The following is a 22,835-nucleotide window of genomic DNA, read 5'->3' as shown; positions in this document are numbered from 1 at the left end:
CCATAATTTAAAATGAATGAAGAAGCGTTAAAAAGTAGGGAAATAAATTACATCAATTACATTCATACCGCCTCGGTTCCGCACGGGTGCAATGCTGATACTAAATATAAATTTACCCACTGAAAATTTAAGGGCATGGAGAAACAGTAATGAAAAGATAACTTCATTTTTTGAATGCGCCTTTTTCTCTGACGGCTGGCACCCCAGTTGAAAAATTTAAAAATCATTTCTCATTGCACATCCACAACATAAAACGAACTTACATACAGAAATTCACCCTCCGAAAGTATAGAGGTACGGAGAAACAATAATGAAAAGGTATTTTTTTATATGTCAACGCTCCCCTTTTACCCCGACGGGAAGCGCCCCAAGTGAAATATTCGAAAATCCTTTCTTATTGCGTATCTAAGACCCAAGAAGCACGTGTAAACCAAATTTTAGTTTCCTGGGACTTACCAGTGTGGAGAAACAGAGATAAATGAGTAAGTGGTAACTTTCTTGAAACTGTTGCCCTAACAAACAATATTTGTCCAGAGTAGAAAACCCATTCGAATATTTGATTTTCATTCATATATTTGATATATATTGAATAGTGAAAATACACAGCTCTGCAAAAATAATTTTTTTTGTGTTGCCCTGGATATTTTTGCAAATTTTTATGTTTTCGAGTGCCTAAATCACGAATATATTTATGAAAGTACTAAATGTGCTCAATTTTTTATGATTTTTACGTATCTTGTATTTTTAATAATAATCGGCTTGTTAGTAAAAAAAAATTGTTTTCTCAGTCATGATTAGGCTTCTGCGCAACTTCTTTGCGCGTACAAACATCACGTGATCCCCACTTCTCGGGCTCCTTGCTCTGCAAAACAGCTGAGAACTCAGTTATTTGATAATATTGAAGTACTAACACGGAAATCTGGATAAGTTGTTATATGTTAATATTTTGTTTCAATTTTTGAGTGTTCGTTATAATATATTTATCTTGTCTTTTTAAACATGAGTTTGTCACGAAGGAAGTGCAAATATAGTAGTGATTTATTCTGTTATATTTGTGGTATTTATATATCAAAAAAACAAAAAAAAAATATCACAGACTTTGTTGAGGAAACTTATGCTGAATATTTCGGTTTTAAAATGGACAAATTAGATAAATCATGGGTTCCTAATAAAGTTTGTAAGTCTTGCGTTGAGTCTTTGCGGTTGTGGAAAAAAGAGAACGTTCTGGATTAGACTTTGGTATTCCTATGATCTGGATGGAGCCTAAGAATCATTTCGATGATTGTTACTTTTGCGTAGTAGATGCTAAAGGTTTTAATCGAAATCAAACGTGGAGATATCCAGACTTACAGTCTATAAAATGTCCTGTTTTACACAGTGAAAATCTCCCTCGGCCTATTTATGTTTCAAAAGTGATTCGCATGCCCTCAGAAACAATGATGTTGCCAAATTCACAGAAATCGAATCAGTCTACCAGTGGAAGTGAATGGGAGGGTGAAACATCTACGCCAAAGTTGTTTTCTCAAAATGAACTCAGTGATTTAATACGTGATCTAAATTTATCAAAACAAGGATCGGAACTGTTGGCTTCAAGATTGAATGAAAAAAATTTATTGGCACTGACAGTTACAATTACAACGTACAGAACGCGAGAAAGTGACCTATTACAATTTTTTGATGAAAATGAAGGATTGGTATACTGTAATAATATTGCGAAGTTGCTTCTGGACATGGGTTTGAAAGAATACAAACCTACTGACTGGCGTCTTTTTATTGATAGCTGTAAAGAAAGTTTAAAATGCGTCTTACTGCATAATGGAAATAAATTTGCATCAATTCCAGTTGCCCATTCTACAAAACTCAAAGAAGAATATAAAAATGTTCAATTAGTTTTAGAAAAAATCAATTACTCGAAGCATCAATGGTCGATCTGTGTGGATTTAAAAATGGTTAATTTTTTACTTGGTCAACAAAGTGGATACACGAAATACCCTTGCTTCATTTGTATGTGGGACAGTAGAGCAAAGCAACGTCATTGGGAACAAGATGTTTGGCCTGAAAGAAGTTCTTTAACTGTCGGTAAAGCTAATGTAATAAGAGAGCCGTTGGTGAGCAGAGACAAAATTATACTTCCACCATTGCATATTAAGTTAGGAATGATAAAGCAATTCGTAAAAGCTTTGGACAAGGAAGGAGATTGTTTCAAATATATTTGTAGAAAATTTCCAAAACTCAGTATGGAAAAGTTGAAAGGTGGAATATTTGATGGTCCTCAAATACGGCAATTGATGAAAGACACTGATTTTATTAAAGTTATGACTGTTCCGGAAAGTAAAGCTTGGGAAAGTTTTGTGTTGGTAGTCGAAAATTTCCTAGGTAACCATATGAAGGAATTGTACAAAATATGCTGACAAACTTTCAGATTCTAGGAGCAAATATGAGTATCAAGTTACACTATCTTCGTAACCATTTGGATAAATTTCCAGATAATTTAGGAAATTATAGTGAGGAGCAGGGAGAGCGGTTCCACCAGGATCTAAAAATTATGGAAGAAAGATATCAGGGTCGATGGGATTGTCACATGATGACCGATTACTGCTGGTCTTTAAAAAGAGATTGTCCTCTGAAAAATTTTAAAAGAAAAGCTCTCAAAAGGCGTTTCATGGAAATATAACATGTTTTCGAAATTTCCCTCTCTATTTACTTCAAAGTATCATATTTTTTTCCAAATAAAACTGAGATTATAAATATATCTGTTATTTTCTTTCTTGTTTTCGAATTTTTGTAATGTAAAATGAAAATAAATATTTAAAAGAGAACGAGAGCAAATCTTACAAAACCATTGATAATTTCATGAATTGTGAGTACAAATACACCCAAAATCAATCTTATATCTAGGGCAACAAAACCACTGTAGACCAGTGATATTTATGACACTGAAAATAGTTATGAATATATCACCGAGAAATGAAACTCAACAAATTAATTCTCAAAGCAATTTTCAATAATGATCTTCATTCTCGATCAACGTCAAATATGAAAAAATCGGAAAATGTGTTTTGTAATTTCCATAGAAATGTCACTTCACTTACGATCTTGATCGGAGAATAAACTCACTAAAGTACATGTACTTCCAGAATTTAAATTGTTTGTCAGGCATTAGCCGGTTGGGTTGGAATCACACGTTGAAAAGTAAGGCCCCGGTAATCTCCAACTCGCACAAGTTTCGACTTCTGGGGGTTGTCGTTCATAGGGAGGTGAGAGTTAGCTGACGGAATGGCATATTTCAACAGATGTATGCATACATGGATTGAAAATGAAAATCGTTACAGCTTCCCGGGGTTCTAGAAGAACTTGACTTTGATTTCTTTTTCTTTCTCATCCCTACTCAGGCGGTGTCCAACGAATAGGTACTATAGCCAATTGGAAAAAGTGAATGCAGGCCAAAAAAATGATGTGGTGAAAAAAATCTTCCAAATACTATTTGGAATTTTTTGAAATATTCCAGCAGGCCTTCTATTTGAAGCCAAACCTGACCTCAGTAGATTTATTTCAATGGCATTCGATTTCCATTTTCGCCGTTTCGTGAACTTTTCTAGGCATCTCTGGAGTTCGGGCGAAGGGAAAGAGGGAGAACGTCGCTCCGAGCCTTCTTTTGAGAATATTTTGGTTTAAATAGAATTTATATTTCGGTTTGAAATCTTTTTATGGAAAACATCATGACATGGATTGAATTTAGGATTTTTTTGGTGGATTTCAATGACTTTAACATATATAACATTTATCTTTCTGATTATGTTCATCCTGATTTGGTGTTTCAAAAATGGTAAATCGATGATCCGGTATAGTTGAGATTACTTCCACCCTTAAAATACACCACAAAAATTGCAAAATATACATGTAGTTCCAACGAAAACTTGACACCGGCATGTAAGTCAGTAACTAATTCTGATATGGAAATCATACCCGAAACTTCACCCCCCTGTTGTCAACAACTACCTCCCTATTTTTTCAATGGCATAGAGGGTCGAGTGATACATCTTTTGAAAGGTCTTTTGTCCCTCTATTACATCTTTTTGGGCTCTTATGGATAACCAGAATTTTATACTTAATTCACTTTATATTTATTATTTTTGAAGTACCAATAAATAAATGCATAAATTTAGTCAGATGAACACTGAAATGACGACTTCACAATGACTTTTCTCTTTGTATTGCAAAGTACCATTATTCCTCATCCATTCACATAAGCAGGACGTTGAACTAAACTCACCTGTTCGGCATGATCCGGGATCCTGACCGGCAGTCCCCCGACGACCATGTAAGCGTCCCCGATGGTTTCCACTTTGTATACATTGTACGCGTTGATGGTGGCGTCGAAGCAAGTGTAGAGATCGTTCAACAGATCGACCACTTGGAATGGCGTCGAGTGGGCAGATATCGTCGTGAATCCCACTATGTCCGAGAAGTAGATTGTCACCTCTTCGAATTCCTCTGGGTCGACTGGCATTCCTAGTTTGAGTTTCTCAGCGACGTAGCTACAATTGAATAAGACATTGAAATACATCGGAAGTATTCTTTAATAGACATTCTTTATGGAGGTCTTGCTGTTTTTTGATATTCCACCTTACATCATGTTTATCCTAAATGGTTTCATTCTGATATCATGAAAAACATTAAACAGAAGGCTAAATTCAGAAAAAAATTCAGGAAATTTAGACGTAATGAGGATAGATTTGAATTCCAACGTTTGCGTGCTTTGATTAAATGCCAAATAAAAACCGCATATGATAACAAACTTGTTAACATGCAAACAATGTTGTCTAGAGATCCCGGCAGATTCTGGTCATATATTCACTCTAAGAATAACAGCACAAGAATACCAGGATCAGTAACCTACTTAGGAAACAAACTCGAGAATCCTCAAGATATTGTTGATGCCTTCAGTATTTTCGTCAGTGAGGTGAATTCAAAATCTGGCTCACTTTTGAACAAAGTTGGTACAGTGAACAATAATGTTCATATTCATTTTTTCCCCATTCAAAAAAATGAGGTTATGTCTGCAACTAAAAAACTAAAGGACAAACTGACATCAGGTCCAGATATGATTCCATCATGTATGTTGAAAGATTGTGCAGGGACATCAGCAAAACATTTAACAAGAATTTTTATTTCATGTCTGATATCTGGAACATTTCCAGATATTTGGAAATTAGCTAAAGTACCTATGTCCTGTATACACGTATACGGTAAAAAAACATATCTATTTTATGTATGTTTTCTGAAATTTTTGAGATAATTTTATATAATCGCATACTTATACGTTTCTGTTCAACGGTAACTATCTGAACATCAACATAGATTTGTTACTAATCGTTCAACTGTCATTATTACTCAATTTATTTCCGAAGCATTAGATAACAATGGCCAACTTGATGTTATATACACGGATTTCTCTAGATCATTTGATAAAATTGATCATGATGTCTTGCTCAATAAAGTAATTGGTTTCGGTTTTTTGAATACTGCCTGTCAGCTGATGCAACCCTAGCTGACATGTAGAAAACAATTCGTGTCCTATAACGGTTATAAATCTAGAACATATATATAGCTTCTTCTGGTGTGCCTCAGGGCTCCAACCTAGGTCCTTTTTTGTTTTTATTGTTCATCAATGACTTATGTGAAAGTTTAGCTTGTGAGCGGTGATGCTTCGCATATGACTTGAAATTATTTTTTATAACTGAGGAAGTAGGTGATTGTGTAAATCTTCAATCTCCATTAGAATTTCTTGTTGCTTGGTGTAGCAATAATGAATTGAAACTCAATGTGAAGAAATGTAAAATAGTGAGTTATAGTCGAAAAAAAGAGGTTTATACATTCCCGTATGTAATACAGGATTCAGATCTGCTGAGATGTAATGAGATCAAAGACCTAGGGGTAATATTCGATCATAAATTAACATTTGGTAGACATATTTCACAAAAAGTTGCAGAATCTCTCAGAGCTCATGGTTTCATTGTTAGAAATTGCAGAAACTTTCATAATATTAAAGCCATGAAGCTGTTGTATTTCATCTACGTTCGTTCGAAGATAGAATATGCAAGTATCGTCTGGAGTCCATTCTATGAGATTCATAACATAACCATTGGAAGAGTTAAAAAAAAAATTTGTAAATTTTTAATTTTCAGAATAGATGGTTCTTACCCTGAGAGAGGTATCAGTAATGATGTCATATATGAACGTTTGGTACTTTTTAGTTTAGAGCATCGCAGAAAATGTGCGTCGCTCATATTTTTATTCAAGTTAGTGAGAGAGAGTTCACTGTCCTAAAATTCTGGAACAAATTAACTTCAATGTACCACGGCCAGCTTCACGATCTCAGTCCATTTTTAGACCTATCAGAGCAAGAACCAACATTATGCTCAATTCTCCAATATATGTAATGTGCATGAATTTCAATAGCATTTGTTTCCATTGTGATATTTTCTACACTAACCTTCATAACATTATTAGAATTGCAAACGTGTACTTGAAGTAGGTAATTAGAATTAGTTTTTCGTCTTTGTTCATTCTATTCTTCGTTGTTTATGGTTAAGTACTGTGAATGTTATTTTATATGGTCCTGTTTTACAATGAAGCTATTATTTTTTTTTTCACCGTGCGCTAATCAGGCTCTATCCCCCAAAGCCGAGATACATTCGAGAGGGCGCGCCAGCATTATTAATCAACGACCACTCCCCATACCGTGGGTTAAGTGCTTATTGGGTCCGAGAATCATGTGCCCTGAGCAAACGCAGTGAGCCAAAAATTACAGCCTTCTGCATCTGTCCGGCTAAGATTTCTGCCTTACTGCGGCAAGCCGGTATGATTTTGAGATTTGAAAGTAGACAGGGCATCATTCCACCAAGGACTCCAATAATCAGAACAACCATCTTGACAGAGTGGTCTGTCAAGACCATCGTGGTATTAGCCGGAAGAGTAGTTGTTTTCCGGCAGGCATTCATCAAAACTTCATTGTGTGTGAATGCAGATGAATTACCTTTGAATAAATACATTCTACGTTTTGTGAATATGTCGGGTAACTTTTTATAAGTCATACAAGGGTGTTGGTAAGGTGAGTGCAGATGACATTAAAGTCTTTTCAATCAAAAGATCAACTTCTAGTAGCTTTCCTACACTTTAGGATTGTGCAAAAATATGTTGGAAAATAACTCTGGTCAATATTGTGGTGGATAGTATTCATTCCAAATAATATTTGTGCAAATTTCCTCAAAGGCCAAATCAGTAGATGATTCCAGCAGCATAAACTGGAATCACAAAACAACATACCCTTCTAATATCTCAAATATTCCCACTGAATTTTCACTCTGAATCAATGAAATTATTGGGGATATCAGACGATAATGCTGCCTAATCTTAAGGATTTACAAGGACGAAATTCATGAGAAAATTCCAATATCCATCGTGATTTCCACCGGGAAATAGTTGGTTTCTGACGGAAATTTGCCATTCCCTGGTGTAGACTTTTAATATTATTATATCATGATGCTTCCATACTACGTCGTTTGTTCAAAAAATAGAGTGAGATTTAATTTTTCTCAAAAAATATTCATTTATTCATCAGTTTCTATTTTATACCTTTCGAAGTAATCCCCTTCCCTTGTGCCAACGTTTCTTCCAATTTCCGAAGCAGTTCTGATAAGTCACTGAGCTTTCTCAGCGATGCGGATGTTATCTCCTCAATCGTCGCAAATTGTTGTCCTTCCATGGGTCTCTTCAATCTTGGGAACAGGAAAAAGTCACAGGGGGGCATATCTAGTGAACACGTTGGCTGTGGCATAATAACGGTGTTGTTTTTAGTCAAAAAACAACGAACAAGCAATGACGAGTGACCAGGTGCATTATCGTGATGCAAAAGCCACGTATTGCTTCACGCAAGCGGTGCATTACCCCAAGATAATACTCCTTATTGACCGTACGACTATGTGTCAAGAACTTCTGTTGAACTACACCACGGTAATCAAAGAAAACAGTGAGAAAAACCTCGACATCTAACCGAACTTGGCGCGTTTTTTTTGTCTTGGCTCTCCTGGGCTCGTCCATTGGGACGGCTGGATTTTGGTATCGATGCATAACCATATACCGATGATTCGTCACCCGTTATGACCCTTTTGAACAAATCTGGATCGCCGTTGACATCTGTCAATGTTTTAAATGGGAAGTATAGGCTTGTGATATATCGTTTGAAAGGTCTCTTCATTCTCTATTCAAAAATGTTATCCCTTTCGAATTTATTGCAACAATTAAGATAAAATAAATTAAAATCATGTGGTTACCGAAATTCTATAAAATACACTCAAAACTTATTGTAATATACTGAAAACTCATTTCATGTTGAGGTATTGATAATAAGAAAGTAAGCAAAAACCATAGCAATGTTCTTTTTAGATGGTGACTTCCAAAAAACTGTAAATAATTTCCGTGGCAACGTTACTTTGAAACGCTTTGTCATCTTGTTTCGTCAGTATTTTAATTAGAGTTCGGTAACTTCAAGTCTGACAAATGGTAAGATTAATGGAAAGGCGTAAAATAACAGTTTTACAAATGATTGGTTACAGAAATGAAACCCGAACTCTACAGGAAGTAGCTCGCCTATTTCATTAGAAATTTCCTAATTTACCGCTTATATCTCAAGGAACAAAAAGAAAAATAGAGAAGCAGTTTCGCGAGATTGGTCATGTGATGCAGATAAAAAAGCTGCTGCCAAGGCAATCAGTGATGAATTCAAATTAGATGTGATCCTAGAGTTTGAGAAAAACCCACATACATCGAATAGACATTCAATGTTAGCCATACATCGATAGTAAACATATTAAAAGAAAATAAAATGCATCCCTATGAAATGATACCTACACAGGAGCTCATGGAAGACAATTTTGATAGAAGAACTTATTTTTGTGAGCATATGATGAACATGTTGGATAACCATATCATCCAATTAGAAGAAGTTATGTTTTCTGATAAGTGTACTTTGTCTCTCAACGGTCATGCTAATCGGCAAAATTGTCGCTACTGGTCAAAGGAAAATCGTCACTGGATGAGAGAAAAAACACACGCAATACCCTCAAAAGGTTAATGTTCGGTAGAAACCCATATCATTGGTCCCTTTTTCATTGAGGGCAACTTGAATGGCGATTATTATTTGGCATTACTTCAAAATTTATATCCAGGAAACCCTCAAGTTCCAGTGAATACGATATGGTTTCAGTAGGATGGAGCACCACCACATTATCAAGTTAATGCCCGGCAATACCTCGATACAACATTTCCCAATCGGTGAATAGGGAAGCGGGGATCGATTGAATGGCCAGCGCGATCACCTGATCTTTCATCATTAGATTTATTTTTGAGGGGATATGCGAGGAGCAATGTGTACAAAACTGAACCTTCAGATTTGAATGACTTAAAAGAACGAATAACGCTTGCGATTAGGTCGGTCATGCTTGATATGTTAAATAATGTTAGAATACAGTTTTATTTGAGATTCGGATGTTGCCAAGACGTTCACGGTGACATTTTGAACATTTCTTTCGTTAACATCCATATTTCTTTTTCGAATTCTACATTTCATTACGTTTTGCATTACATTTTAGTTTTTTAGTGTATTTTATCGAATTTCGGTAACCACATGATTTTAATTTATTTTATTTTATTTGTTGCAATAAACCTGAAATCGGTAACATTTTTTAATAGAAAATGAAGAGACCTTTCAAACGATATATCACGAACCTATACTTCTCATTTAAAAAAATTGGGTGTTGTACCTGTCATTCGAAGGAGGTTGAACGTAGGGGTGACACTTAAACGTTGAAGAATGTCGAATAAAAAATTACATTTGAAGTGTTTCAGGATTTTTTTAAATATGTACAGTTACCGAAATAATGAATTTATTCCATTTGGTTTTACACACTGTATAACACCAAACAAAGGACTATTCGAAAAAGGACCTTTGTCGCTATTCATAGAAACCATACCGCACTTTTCGATTTCCAAACTTCCGAAAGCTTCCAGAAACCTGTTGTCATGTACCGGTCACAACAATTTCAAAACATTTCTCACTTATTCTTTGGTCGTTCACCATGGCATGTTGGGCGACACTATAGATTTCTCCGGTCTATGAAACCGAACATACGAAACATGTTCTTTGTAGCGAGCTAATATAGTCCGTTAGGTTTGACCAACATATGTATTTCTTATCACAATCAAAGGTAATATTTCGAACAGTCCTTTGTTTGGTCTTATACGTGATAATTCTAAATAAAAAAACGATGAATATTTGAGATGATCACTAACATAGAGAAAATACGTAACAAATTAGAGGTATTAAAAACAGGTAGTTTAGCATAGGATTAATACCAGGTAATAGTTATATAATACTAACCGGTGTAGTCGAGTACTACTAACAGGTAGTAGTCAGGCCACTAAGATATAGAAACATTAACATAGTAGTGAAATTTGGTCATATTGATATCTCCTGGAGGAAGCTAACTTGGATAGCGAAATGCGCGTCGAGAGACCGTAATTTTTGTTCTGGTGTTTGGAAAATGTTATCAATAGATTAATTTCACGCCAGAGGTTCCAGTACGAACTATTATGTGAACATGTGCTCGAGACGAGTGTACCAACATAAAAAATCGCTAATCGAATGTTCGTAGCTCCCGAAATTTGAACATTGACCTTATTTCTTGAACAATCCAAAGTATTATTCTGTGAATTTATTTTCGGCTTCAATATGAACTTTCACTTTGTTACCGATTCGAAATATTGTTTTCATTCCGCCACTCACATTTCCAGTCATGCTTGGAATTGAATCAATTCAAGTGAGTTATCTCGAATCACCGAACATACCATTCGGAACTACGAAAAACTCATTTTCATTAACTTTCCCAGGAGAATTTTATGAACTACTTGCCAATATTGAATATAAACCGGATACAAACCAAGTTTTATTTCATATTCTCATGAAGTTGTTTCCGACACGAAAACTTTTTATTAAATCTGAAACTTCGTCGCCAACAAAATACTTTTTCTGTACAACTTTACAATTTGATATTCTCGTTTCGGTTCAGGAGAAAACAACTGGGGGAACATGTCGAGAAGGAGTTTCTGAATACAACTTTCTCGCGGAGTTTCTGTGCTCATGAACTTTATGTCATAGATGTTCATGTGCTGCGAAACGCAGATAAAACAGTCTTCATTGATTTTCGACTTAATAACCTAATGGAATTCCACATCGGCTGAAAATGTATTTAATTAACGATATGGAAGAATATTTTATGGTAACATTCGGCGCCTCGAGGATTGTGTTTCACCAATTATTTCATTACTCCAACAGTGAAAAAGGTAGGTATGTGAATGATGGAATTCCGTAATGACGCACCCAATTGGGCCAATATACAATGTGTTTCGTGAATACGGTACAAAAGAAACTTCAGAGGTTGATTTACGAGGTTGTTACATTTTGATATCGCGTTTTTTATACCTAGTGGCGTTCTCGAAAAAAAAATTGAAGTCACTCACTCTATTGCATATAATGAATATGGAAAATAATTGATTTTTCATTAATTTCCATAAAACAGGTCGCCCATTCATCTCAACTTCAGTTTGTACTCTTTCACACCTTCTGTTTCGAGCTATTGATTGAATTTGACTAAGGCAACTAATATTCTGATTGATTGGGCCGTTACTTGATGAAGATTCATAGTAATTTCATAAACTACACCTCACGATTTCAATAGATAATTTCAATAAAGCACTCAATATCATCAAACAAATTGCAGTAAACAATGGGTTAAAAGACCAAATAATAACCAAAATACTGTCCAAAAAAGTCTACGTAAAAGCGATTCGAGACGCTTTTCCTATTGAATCCAAATTATAGAGCTTTAACGTGGCTTGATTTTTGAGGAAACGAGATATTAAAATTGCATATAGAACAAGTAATACGTTGAGAAAATTAGTTAAAAATAAAGATAAAACATCTACATTCGAAAAATCAGGAGTATATAAATTGATGTGTAGCACGTGTCCTAAGGTATATATTGGTCAAACTGGCAGCACATTTATGAATCGAATCCAGGAACATCATATGAGCTATGTAAATAAGAAAACAAGTTCAACATATTCAAATCATCTCCTAGAAGAAAATCATATCTTCAACGAAGAGTTGGAAATTTCACACATAGAAAATAATGGTTTGAAACTGAATCATTTGGAAGCAATGGAAATTGATGAAGTTAAAAATTCAAATATTCTTATAAATGACCAACTGGATTTAAATAGATCACCATTGTCAATTATGTCAATCAACAACATTGACATAATTTCATATTTCAAAACTTCTTTGACATCTGTCGAAGAAGTAAAGAAATAAGCTATCAAAAAAGGAATAACTGCGTATATATTCGAATTTTTTTATCCATTTCTGAAGACGGAGGCAGATTTTGGCCTCCGAAACGTAAAAGATAAGTATTATTTCTTAATAATTTTTTTGATAGGCAAAATTGTTGAATACGACAAGTTACTGATAAATAGAAGATTTTTCTTTGTGAAAAATACTTTGATTTTTACGCAGTAACTTATCGAGGTAAACTAAAAAGTTTGCCCTTCTACACTTGTATAAAGTTCTCCATTATAATTTTTATATTTTTCAGATTGTGGAAGGTAACAATTACCCAAAAAAGGTCGATAAAAAACTGATTTTTTCCTCCACAAAAAATGACTTTCGTTGAATAGTATCATATCATATACAGCAGGTCAAAGCTCTACTGCCTCGTAGTTTTAACTCAAAATTGATATTATGCAGGTAGTTGATTCATAGTATGGCATTAAAAAATATTTTTCAACAAATATTCCATATGCGGATGAAGCAAATTTTTCACGAGATATCATTATGAATTTTCACGATAACCTTTATTGTGTTACGAAAATCCCCATGTTATTTTGGACTACGAAAATCACCACGTTATGAGAGAAACACTTTTTACTGGATATCCAGGAAGAAATCATTGGGGACTACATAACTGATCCATTTTTTCACCAGTTATATCAGCAGATAGATCCTACACGGACTTTATTCGAGGTCATTCATCCATGCTGTCAAAAAAGTACCAAATGGAGGATCTAGATATCGTACAACTGTCCTTTCTGTATGAATATGATTCTGAAAAGGTACATGCTGAGATTTCATTTCATTTTATAGAGTATAATACTTTTCAAAATTATAAACATAATTATATGCTTTGAATATTATGATTATTGTGATTTGAAAGGGTTATATTTTTAGGAGTGATTAATTTTTTGGGAAAGAAAGTTTTTGGCTTTCTACTACTCCATCTGATACAAAAAAAAATGGATGAGAGAATCTTCCAAAGAAAGGAAGGATTAATCAATTTGAAAATAAGTAACTCTATACTCTGAATCTGGAGATTTTTGAAGAACAAGGTAAGGTAGCTTGGATGGGTGTACCGTTTTGAGAGCTACAAGAAAAGTTTTGGGAACGAAGGAGATGTATTCGAACATTCAATATGCTTCCCAACAATAATTCGAACAATTCAACCGAAGCATATTGTTTTGTTTCAATTATGAATTTCATTGAAAACTTGTCGAAAAGTGAGAATGGCACATAACTCTGTGATTTTGGTTTTAAGAAAAATTTCTTAATAACATTCCAACTTCAAAAAAGAGTTAGCAATCGAATAAGACAGAAGTGGAGTAGTAGAAAGCCAAAAACTTTCTTTCCCAAAAAATTAATCACTCCTAAAAATATAACCCTTTCAAATCAAATAAGATTCCTCATGGCTGGGATTAAATCAAATAGGTGAATGTCATTACGATGTCATCGATGACATAAGCAGATCAAGCTTATTCCGTGACATTCAAAATCGTAATTCATGAATGAAGTGTGTGTATTTTCTATAATGTTATCCAATTTGGTACTGAAGAGCCTTAGGGCAAGTGTCTTAAGGCGAAACACGTGTATACCAGTTAGGGTGACAGTGTTCCATGTGAGTACAATTTATTACCATTCATTCAAAGCAGAACTCATGTGAATGATATCTGATTCTTATTCCTCCACAAATGTTCGATATACCAACTGAATAGAGAAAAGTAACTTCTGTATAATTCAGTGTTCATATAGAAGTATTTGTTTCGAAAGAATTTTTTTCTTTCGTGTAATTCAATGTTTATATGAAAGTAGCTGTTTCAGGAGGACTTTCTTTCAGTTTGTGTCTGAAAGTTACTTCTTTGCATGATCCACACATCCATGTATAGAGTTACTTATTTTCAAATTGATTACTTCCTTCCTTTCTTTGGAAGATTCTCTCATCCCTTTTTTTGTATCAGATGGAGTAGTAGAAAGCCAAAAACTTTCTTTCCCAAAAAATGATTGATGTATTTTGTTAATGTCGTTTGAGTTTATATAAATTATTATTTTTGTATATTTTAGAGTTCATATATTCTCATTTGCGAACACAAATGTTATTTACTATTGCTAACTTCTTCATTAACAGAAAAAAACAATTGACCATCGAATTCTTTCAGAATGAAACAATTCCTTCAGATTATTTCACTTCTGACTTATTCGATTGCTAACTCTTTTTTGAAGTTGGAATGTTATTATGAAATTTTTCTTAAGACCAAAATTACAGAGTTATGTGCCATTCTCACTTTTCGACAAGTTTTCAATGACATTCATAATTGAAACAAAACAATATGCCTCGGTTGAATTGTTCGAATTATTGTTGGGAAGCATATTGAATGTTCGAATACATCTCCTTCGTTCCCAAAACTTTTCTTGTAGCTCTCAAAACGGTACACCCATTCAAGCTACCTTACCGATTTTCATTTATCTTGTTCTTCAAAAATCTCCAGAAATAAAAATGAATGGGTGGAGAACGGGGATGCTAACGAACTGGCTCTCTGGTGGCATTGAAACGATAATTGGAAAGGTCGACTGAAAAATTATCACTAACGTTTCGAGTGTTGCCATTCCGTATGGAAACATATCGTGCTCATGAACAATATATTCATCGTTCAAGAGCACGGTTGGCATTTTTTTGACACACTATGAATGCTTCGAGCACGTCACATTTTTGTTAATGAGTAAAAACCATTCTGGTAATTGGAACATACTGACTTAAAAATCAACGAGATGAACTTTATGAATGTCAAAATGAAAATTCATTAAATCGATAATTTCACATCCTCTTTCATGATGAGTTACAAACAAAATACTCAAAACACGTACTTTTATTATTGGTTGCAAATATTGCAACCAATATGCGGCTGATTCATTTTTTGAAATAAACCGAAAACGCGATGTTCAATTGTTTTTCTATTAGCATCACGTTAATCAGCGGAAAAACAATAATTTAACAGAACTCGCATCTTCAACAATGGAGAAGTTAGCAATAGTGCTCATTTGAGTTCGATCACACTGTATATTTGTTTCATATTATTGATATTTTGATATTTTCATTCATTGATGGTTGTTTTAGTTCAAATATAGAAAACTCATATGTATACATTCATATTGACAAACACTTTCGTACAAGATAATGTATTTCCGATATATTTCATACCCAGGGCGCAGGGCCGCAGCGAAAAGAAATACCAGGGGGGAGGAGGGAATCCAAATTTTCCCAACCCCACCAGCAAAATTTACCAACTTTCGAAAGCCGAGGGATTAATTACTACTATAATATATTGATTTTCTTACTAAGCTATCAGATTGGCTGAATGCTTATGCCCGTTAGGGTATGCACAAAAAAAATAAATTTTGATAATTATAAAAATAATAATGGGAATTATTCTAGTTTGGACCAAGGTCTTTGGTCTTCCACCATACCCACCATGTATAGGAATATTCAATACAAATGAAAGGAAACAACACTTGAATAATATTGTGCTTATTGTTTTCTATTATTATTTTTTATATTTTAACGACCCGAATCTTCACAACTTTTCCAAGTCGAAAAAACAGCGAAAAGTTGGGAATTTTGTAAAATTGTCACTTCAAAATTTGTGGACTGTTCAGGACTGTTCTCTTACTTGGGATTAATTAAACTTTTTTGAAGTTTTCAAACAACTCAGAATTTCAAAGTATGGGATCTTCAAGTTATGCATGTTAGGAAATCACAACCTTATCCCGGTTCTTTCCCTTTTCTCATTACCTCTCCCTTTCTTTTCTCTCATTTTTTTTAATTTTCATTCATTTTTTCACTATTATTTTTTTCTATCTTCACGGCCCAAAATTTTCCCAACTTTTTCCTAAGTCGAAAGAGCAGGGGGGAGGCTCCCCTACCCCCCCAATGGCGACGGCCCTGCCAGGGTGTTCCAACGAAAATTTGACCCCCCCTGTAAGTCAGAAACGGACGTGTAATCGAAAATTTCAAAGAACACGTCAATTTTCATTTCTAGGGGGACTAATTTTGATATGGAAATCATACCCGAAATTTCACCCTCCTGCGGTCAACAACCACCTCCCCTATTTTTTCAAGGGCATGGGAAATTCTGTAATTTTTTTCAGAATTGGTTCATTCGTTATTGAGAAATTAAATGTTGAACGTTTTATTTAAGGAAAAACAGAAAATTCGTTGTCGCTCATTTTATTGACGAAATCAACAAAAGTAATATCAATGGCAACACAATCAACAGATGAAGTGTTCGAAATGACCTCCACCTAGTTTCATACAACAATACAGTCTACTCTTGAAAGCGTTCCTGACATTATTAGAAATGTCCGGAGTCAGAAATCGGAATTCCCAAACAGTTCTCTGTCTTATTGGTGGGTCACGTTGTGGTTTGGATGATTAGTATTATAATTTCTTGCAGCAGCTTTAGCACATTTATTATTTCCATGATAGGTTGCAATAATTCATATTCTTTCTCCGGTAGAATAAACCATATAATGCATTGTTTGGAACCTTTGGTGTAGTAATGAATATTTTCCAAAATAAGGAAGAAGAAGTTTAGGTTAAGAATGAACGAAATCTCGACTTACTGAAATTATGTCATATTAAGGAAGAAGAAGTTTAGGTTAAGAATGAACGAAATCTCGACTTTCAGAAAGGACAAAAACCAAGATAAATACTTCTCAGTTCCATACCACCCATATAAGAAGAACTTTGGAAAGATTTTCAAGGAATTAGGTATGAAGGTGGTTTTTGAAACAAGTCATACACTACAGAACCTTTCGGAAAGTCCAAAAGACAAAGTCGAGAATTTGGAAAAGTCTGGAATTTATGAAATTGAATGTAAGGACTGCGATGCAAAATATTATGGACAGACAAAAAGATCTATTGAAGTAAGATATAAGGAACACATAGCACACTTAAAATGTGGATAACCTGAAAAATCAGTCTCACATCATATTTTGCAACAAAACCATTCCATAGACTTCAGTTTATTAAGATTAGTACGACAAGTTAACAACAACAGGCAACTAGATGCCTATGAGAATTTGGAAATAAGTAAACACAATGATATTATGAATAACGATGACGGACCTATACCAAATGTCATACTATGTAGCTTGTTAAAATAATATTGTTGGGTTAACTGATTACTACATAAGGACACATTGCAAAAAATTAATTTAGCTAGGCGTTAGTTTCTAGTTTAATCTTCCTCTTGAAGATGATCACTTGGTGATCGAAACACGTGTCGAGGTGTTAAAAATAACAGTTTGGTGTTGGGAAAAACTCCAGTAATAGTCAGAATAAACCATGTTGGAACACAGTGAACAAGGATGACTGATTAATAATTCGTGAAGAAGTGACTCCCCATGCCTCCTCCCGGGTTGAGTGCCCTGGAGCAAAAAAAACTTTGCCTCAAAAAATACATATTGTGAGGAGAACTTAATACATCATTCCATCCACCCCCGCTTCTCCTGGAGCGGTTCTCAATCCTACTGATAGGTACTTCAGCAAGATTGATATCTGACCTTCTTTCGTCGAAAGTCAGGCTCCAGGTGCGTTTACTTTCTGATCTGTTAAATTGATTTATCATGACTTTCCTAACTGAATTATTGCATAGGGTTCCCAAAAACTAACCGGAGACGAAGTGACTGTGGTCAACTATCTACTTTCTTTTCTGCGACATCCATTTCGAAACGTTAACTACTAATTGGATAAATTTTACAAGTCTAGAAGACCTGCGACAGAGATTTGTTCGGGAATGCCGATTTCTGACTCCGGGTATCTTCAATAATGTAAGGAATGATTTAGAAAGTAGACTGTATTATTGTATGGAGCTAGATGGAGATCATTTTGAACACCTTATCCGTTGATTGTGTTGCCATTGATGTTACTTTTGTTGATTTCCTCAAGGAAATGAGCAACAGCGTATTTTCTGTTTTTTCCTAAGTGAAATGCTCAACATTTAATTTCCCGATAACGAATGAACCAATTTCGAAAAAAATCACAGAAGTAATAGAGGGACAAAAAACCTTTCAAATGGTGTAACACTCGCCCCCATGCCGTTGAAAAAATAGGAGGGTAGTTGCTGACCGCAGGAGGGTGAAGTTTCGGGTATGATTTCCATATCAGAATTAGTCCCTCTGAAAATGAAAATTGACATGTCCTTTGAAATTTTCGATTACACGTCCTAGTCTGACTTACAGGGGAGGGTTAAATTTCCTTTGGAACGCCCTGTATATTCATAAGGAGTTTGACAGGTTCAGTACCTCTATGAGGTATGTTGAGAGAAATATATCAACAAGGCATAACATATTACCGTTCATTGAATCAACTGTGATTAAACTATCGAAACTTCAGAATATCACTCTTCTTATAATTGCCCTCGTTCAAAAAATATATTACTAACCTAGGTAACATCCTATTCAGTAGCTGTTCAGTCTTCTTCTTCTCTATATCCAGCTGCTCCGTCCTCTCCCTGATCAATTCTTCTAGATTGTTGGAGTACTTCTCCAACATCTGGAACATTGTGTCGACAATGTTAACCTTCCGTCCATGGTTCAGCTTTTTGAACTGATCGTGGACTGTGCTGAAATCTGGCCTCATCTCGGCTTGTTCAGCCCAACATTGCCGCATAATGTTGATGGCTTCGGGTGGAGCTGCTCCTTTGCTGACCGACGGACGGATCAGAGGAGGCGGGCGTTTAACTTTTTCGATGATTTCTGGAAAAAAGATCGGAATGAGTTAATAGGAATGAAACAGTAGTGAATGCATTCTACCACGAACATAATTCCCTTCAGAAAATTAAAATAACAGACCGATAATTTAGTGGCAGGAACAAGCAATAATAGAACACCAGACCAGATTTTTCAGAAAAGTAATAATATTCAATATTCCTTCCAACTGAAGTTGCGCTGTTCTCGAAAATACTGACTGAATTTCTGTTAAAAATCATCTAAAGGAACAATTCGTCTAGGCCAGTCTTCCCTTACCTACACAGTAGGTTCATGGATTGACACCTGTCAGAGAACAGATATTCTCCTGGCTGATACCACGAAGATAATTGGACTATATTCGACATGTGTCAGTGCAGGATTCTTCACAGAAGTAATTCCTGCATATGTTCTCGTCGATACCACTGCCGGAATCGATTTTCAATTATTAGAACAGCCATACTTGCAGACCGGTTTTGGTAGTATCTCAACACAACACAAAGTCGATGATTTTCCATAATCATTTCTGAATTCAACCGAATCTCAACCGAAAGTATGAGGTTGAAGTCGGTCGGTAGCCAAGCGGTTCGACGTGGGTGCTTTGTTCACTCACTCGAATTGACTGCCGTGTTGGTCGGAGGTTCAAGCCCTAGTCTGAACGATCGATTTTCACTTGCTATCGTCGAAACCATGTTAGGAATCACACGTTGAAAGGTAAGACCTCGTTAAGCCTTAGCTCGCACAAGTTTCGACTTCTGAGGGTTATCGTTCGTAGGAATACGACAGCTGGTTAACGGAAAACTAATTTTGAACAGATTTAGATAGAAGACGTAGTTAAATTCAGAATGACGGGATCGGTTGAAATACCCTCCAAATGAAATAATGATAAAAGGAGCTATAGAGGTTTTAGAGTTTCTTCGAAAATTCTCGATACACTAACGGATTGAACATGAGAGTGTCTGGTCAAAACTACTCACACACTTCAACAACCCAAAAGACGAAACGATGGAAATGGAAGAATTCGAAATTAATTTCTTACGATGTGATCCTCATAAACTTCGTTTACATAAAATATATCACGACATGTTTGTGAAGATAAAATCGTAGGGTGTACTTAATGAAATAACTATGGATATTCATTAAGTAATTTGGGATTAAGATGTGATATTTTCCACTTCAAATATGCCGTAATGATTACATGAAGAAACCAAGTAAATACTAGGTAGCTCAATCAGATAGTTATTGATATATTATTACTCGCAGGTAGTGAAATACTAAGAATTCATCAAAGACACTCATCTGAAGTTCATTCATTTGATGACCCCAGTATCGAGGGTAATACTTTGCCTACATTTGTATAAAAGCTCCGATGTTGTAGCGATAATTAGTTTTAGTTAGTTTGTATTTAGTTGTTTGGTATTTTCGAAAATTACATAATAAGTGAATTTTATATTGTTATAAACTTCTCACAAATTCGGAATGCCTTTGTCTAATGCTCCGCACACTGGAATGTGTAAGTATTGTTACGTATTCCCCGTGGGTTTATCAATATTTGACTACACTGTATAATAATTTATCTTAACTTTATTTCACTTTCGATACAACACAACATTTTGAGTTAAACTTCAACTATGATTCAAATGTATATCGCCTTATTAAAACGCTCCGCGTACCGTACTGTCACTTCCACTTGACTGTCTCGATAGACGTGTGGATCGTGTTTATATATGGCAATCGAAAGCAGTAGAAAATTCATCGGAATTCCATGGGGGTCGGTGGCATTATTCTCACCACATCTAGAACTGCAGCGAACATCGAATATTCGCGAAAAGTCGGTCGGACTGGACGCGCTCTTAGCCACGTCACAATTGGGTTATGGCTACCAGTGGCGGCCGGCGTTACTTTCTTTAGGGCATTATTTACAACAGTATTTACAGAATAATTAATGAAGTACTGACTTATTTCATGAAACTGGCACAAAATCGTGAATTTGGTGAATTAAATGAATGTGTTAAATAAATGTGTGGGTTTCGGGACGCCTGACGGAAGTGATAATCTAAATTAATCAAAGTTGAACTATTCAACATTAAAATTGTTCAACTTTAGAGAAGTTCATGTTGTAACTTAAATTGTATGTATATTAATATGATACTGTAAGGAAAGGTTAATCATTAATGCAACATTTCACTTATTATTTCGTGTATGTTACTTTTGCAGGATTGAATAATGATACTAATAATATATATACACAAAATTAGTATCATCATTTTTAAGCCATGTTTCACATATTAAAATGATATTACGTGCTTGATGGTTAAAAAATACTGTCAATAGTATATGTCCCAGGCACACTAAATACTGAGCGTCTGTCCGAAGAGAAAGGGGGAGCCTGCCTTCCGATAACGTATGCGTGAGAGAAAGAAAAACCAGACAGACTAGCAACGTAACGCGTTAGGTAACGAAGCAGCTCACCCTCCCAAAGGAAGTTATCACTTCAATAAAATCAATCCTTCAGTAAATATTAGGTTGTTCGGAATATTAGCCATAACGTTTCCATTCCTTCCCTTTCCTTATTTCCACAAATTGATGAGGAATGTGTAATCTTCCGTTGCCCCAAGTGAACGAGATATTGAGATTGAATAACGATGCGACAGAATGCTGACCTAAGATAATACTCGTAGTATAGTTGGGGGCTGTTTTTCATTGTGCGGGGAATGAAGCGAAGCGAGCGCTGTTCATATTCAATTAACTTGCTTCAGTCGTTACATAAAGCGGTTTGCAACTGACCATTTTCTCCGTTTTAGAGGGATAAGCTGGGGAATTACTTCCATGCCATCCTATCCTGTTATTCCAAACGTTTTCTTACGAAACGATCGGTTGGAAAATGGAATGTGACGAAGAAATTCTAGAGAAATGAATTCAGAAAAGTAGTTACCTTATATGTTCGTTATCTAGATAGTATTTTTCAAAGGCTCATTCAATTTTGCATTCATGAAAGAGTTTTTTTCTAAGTGAAACAAATTTTGAAAATGAAGATTCTAATCATGAATGGATTGACCCATTTCTTGATGAAAATTACCAACATATCGATGATAAAAAATACAGAATTTTCACACCTAACTCAATTGGTTAGTACTGACAGCTGTACCAGGCAGAATTTCTGAAAAATATAGTTGACAATGAAATCTAATGAACGAAATGTCGAATTGCAAATTGGTCCATATCAGATCCGACAATTTCAGTTCACTGATATTGTCGATCTGAAAAGTAATTATTTCAGTAACCCAAAATAAGGAATTTTGTCTGGTTTAACCGACCTTGTATGTGTTACCGTTTCCTAGATAGCAATAGTGGGTCTTTATAATTATGTATTTTCAAATATTACCTTCTGGTGTAAGTGCCAACATACAGAACGGCTCTCCTCTAACCACAACTTCCTGCATGATGATTCCGAAAGAATAAACATCTCCTTGTTGAGTTCCTTTCTTACGCAGACTACCGTGTCGTAATAACTCAGGAGCACTCCAGAGGAGTTCTGAAAAATAAAAAAATGAAAACAGACATTAAAACATATTTTTCAGTAACAAAGATTCCTATTTTTATACCTTTCGAAATCCAAATGTCTGTGAAATTTTATTATTTT

General features: G+C 35.1%; 1 protein-coding gene across 3 annotated transcripts in view; it reads right to left on the bottom strand.

The window, feature by feature from the left end:
- LOC111508060 (retinal guanylyl cyclase 2) overlaps positions 1-22,835 on the bottom strand; it is a 307,875-nt gene that overhangs the window by 16,756 nt on the left and 268,284 nt on the right. For all 3 annotated transcript variants that reach the window (XM_074184092.1, XM_074184091.1, XM_074184093.1), the window contains 3 exons: positions 22,578-22,727; positions 18,889-19,201; positions 4,274-4,538 (listed from right to left, as the gene is read on the bottom strand). In XM_074184092.1, the coding sequence (XP_074040193.1) occupies positions 4,274-4,538; positions 18,889-19,201; positions 22,578-22,727 (728 nt within the window). The remainder of the gene's footprint in view (positions 1-4,273; positions 4,539-18,888; positions 19,202-22,577; positions 22,728-22,835) is intronic.

The sequence above is a fragment of the Leptinotarsa decemlineata genome, unplaced genomic scaffold (assembly GCF_025532065.1).
Source record: "Leptinotarsa decemlineata unplaced genomic scaffold, Ldec_3_MD MMD2_tig00026354_RagTag_RagTag, whole genome shotgun sequence".
In the NCBI taxonomy this organism is placed as follows: domain Eukaryota; kingdom Metazoa; phylum Arthropoda; class Insecta; order Coleoptera; family Chrysomelidae; genus Leptinotarsa; species Leptinotarsa decemlineata.
Note: the sequence above shows the minus strand (reverse complement) of the source record. Positions and strands in the feature narration are given on the sequence as shown.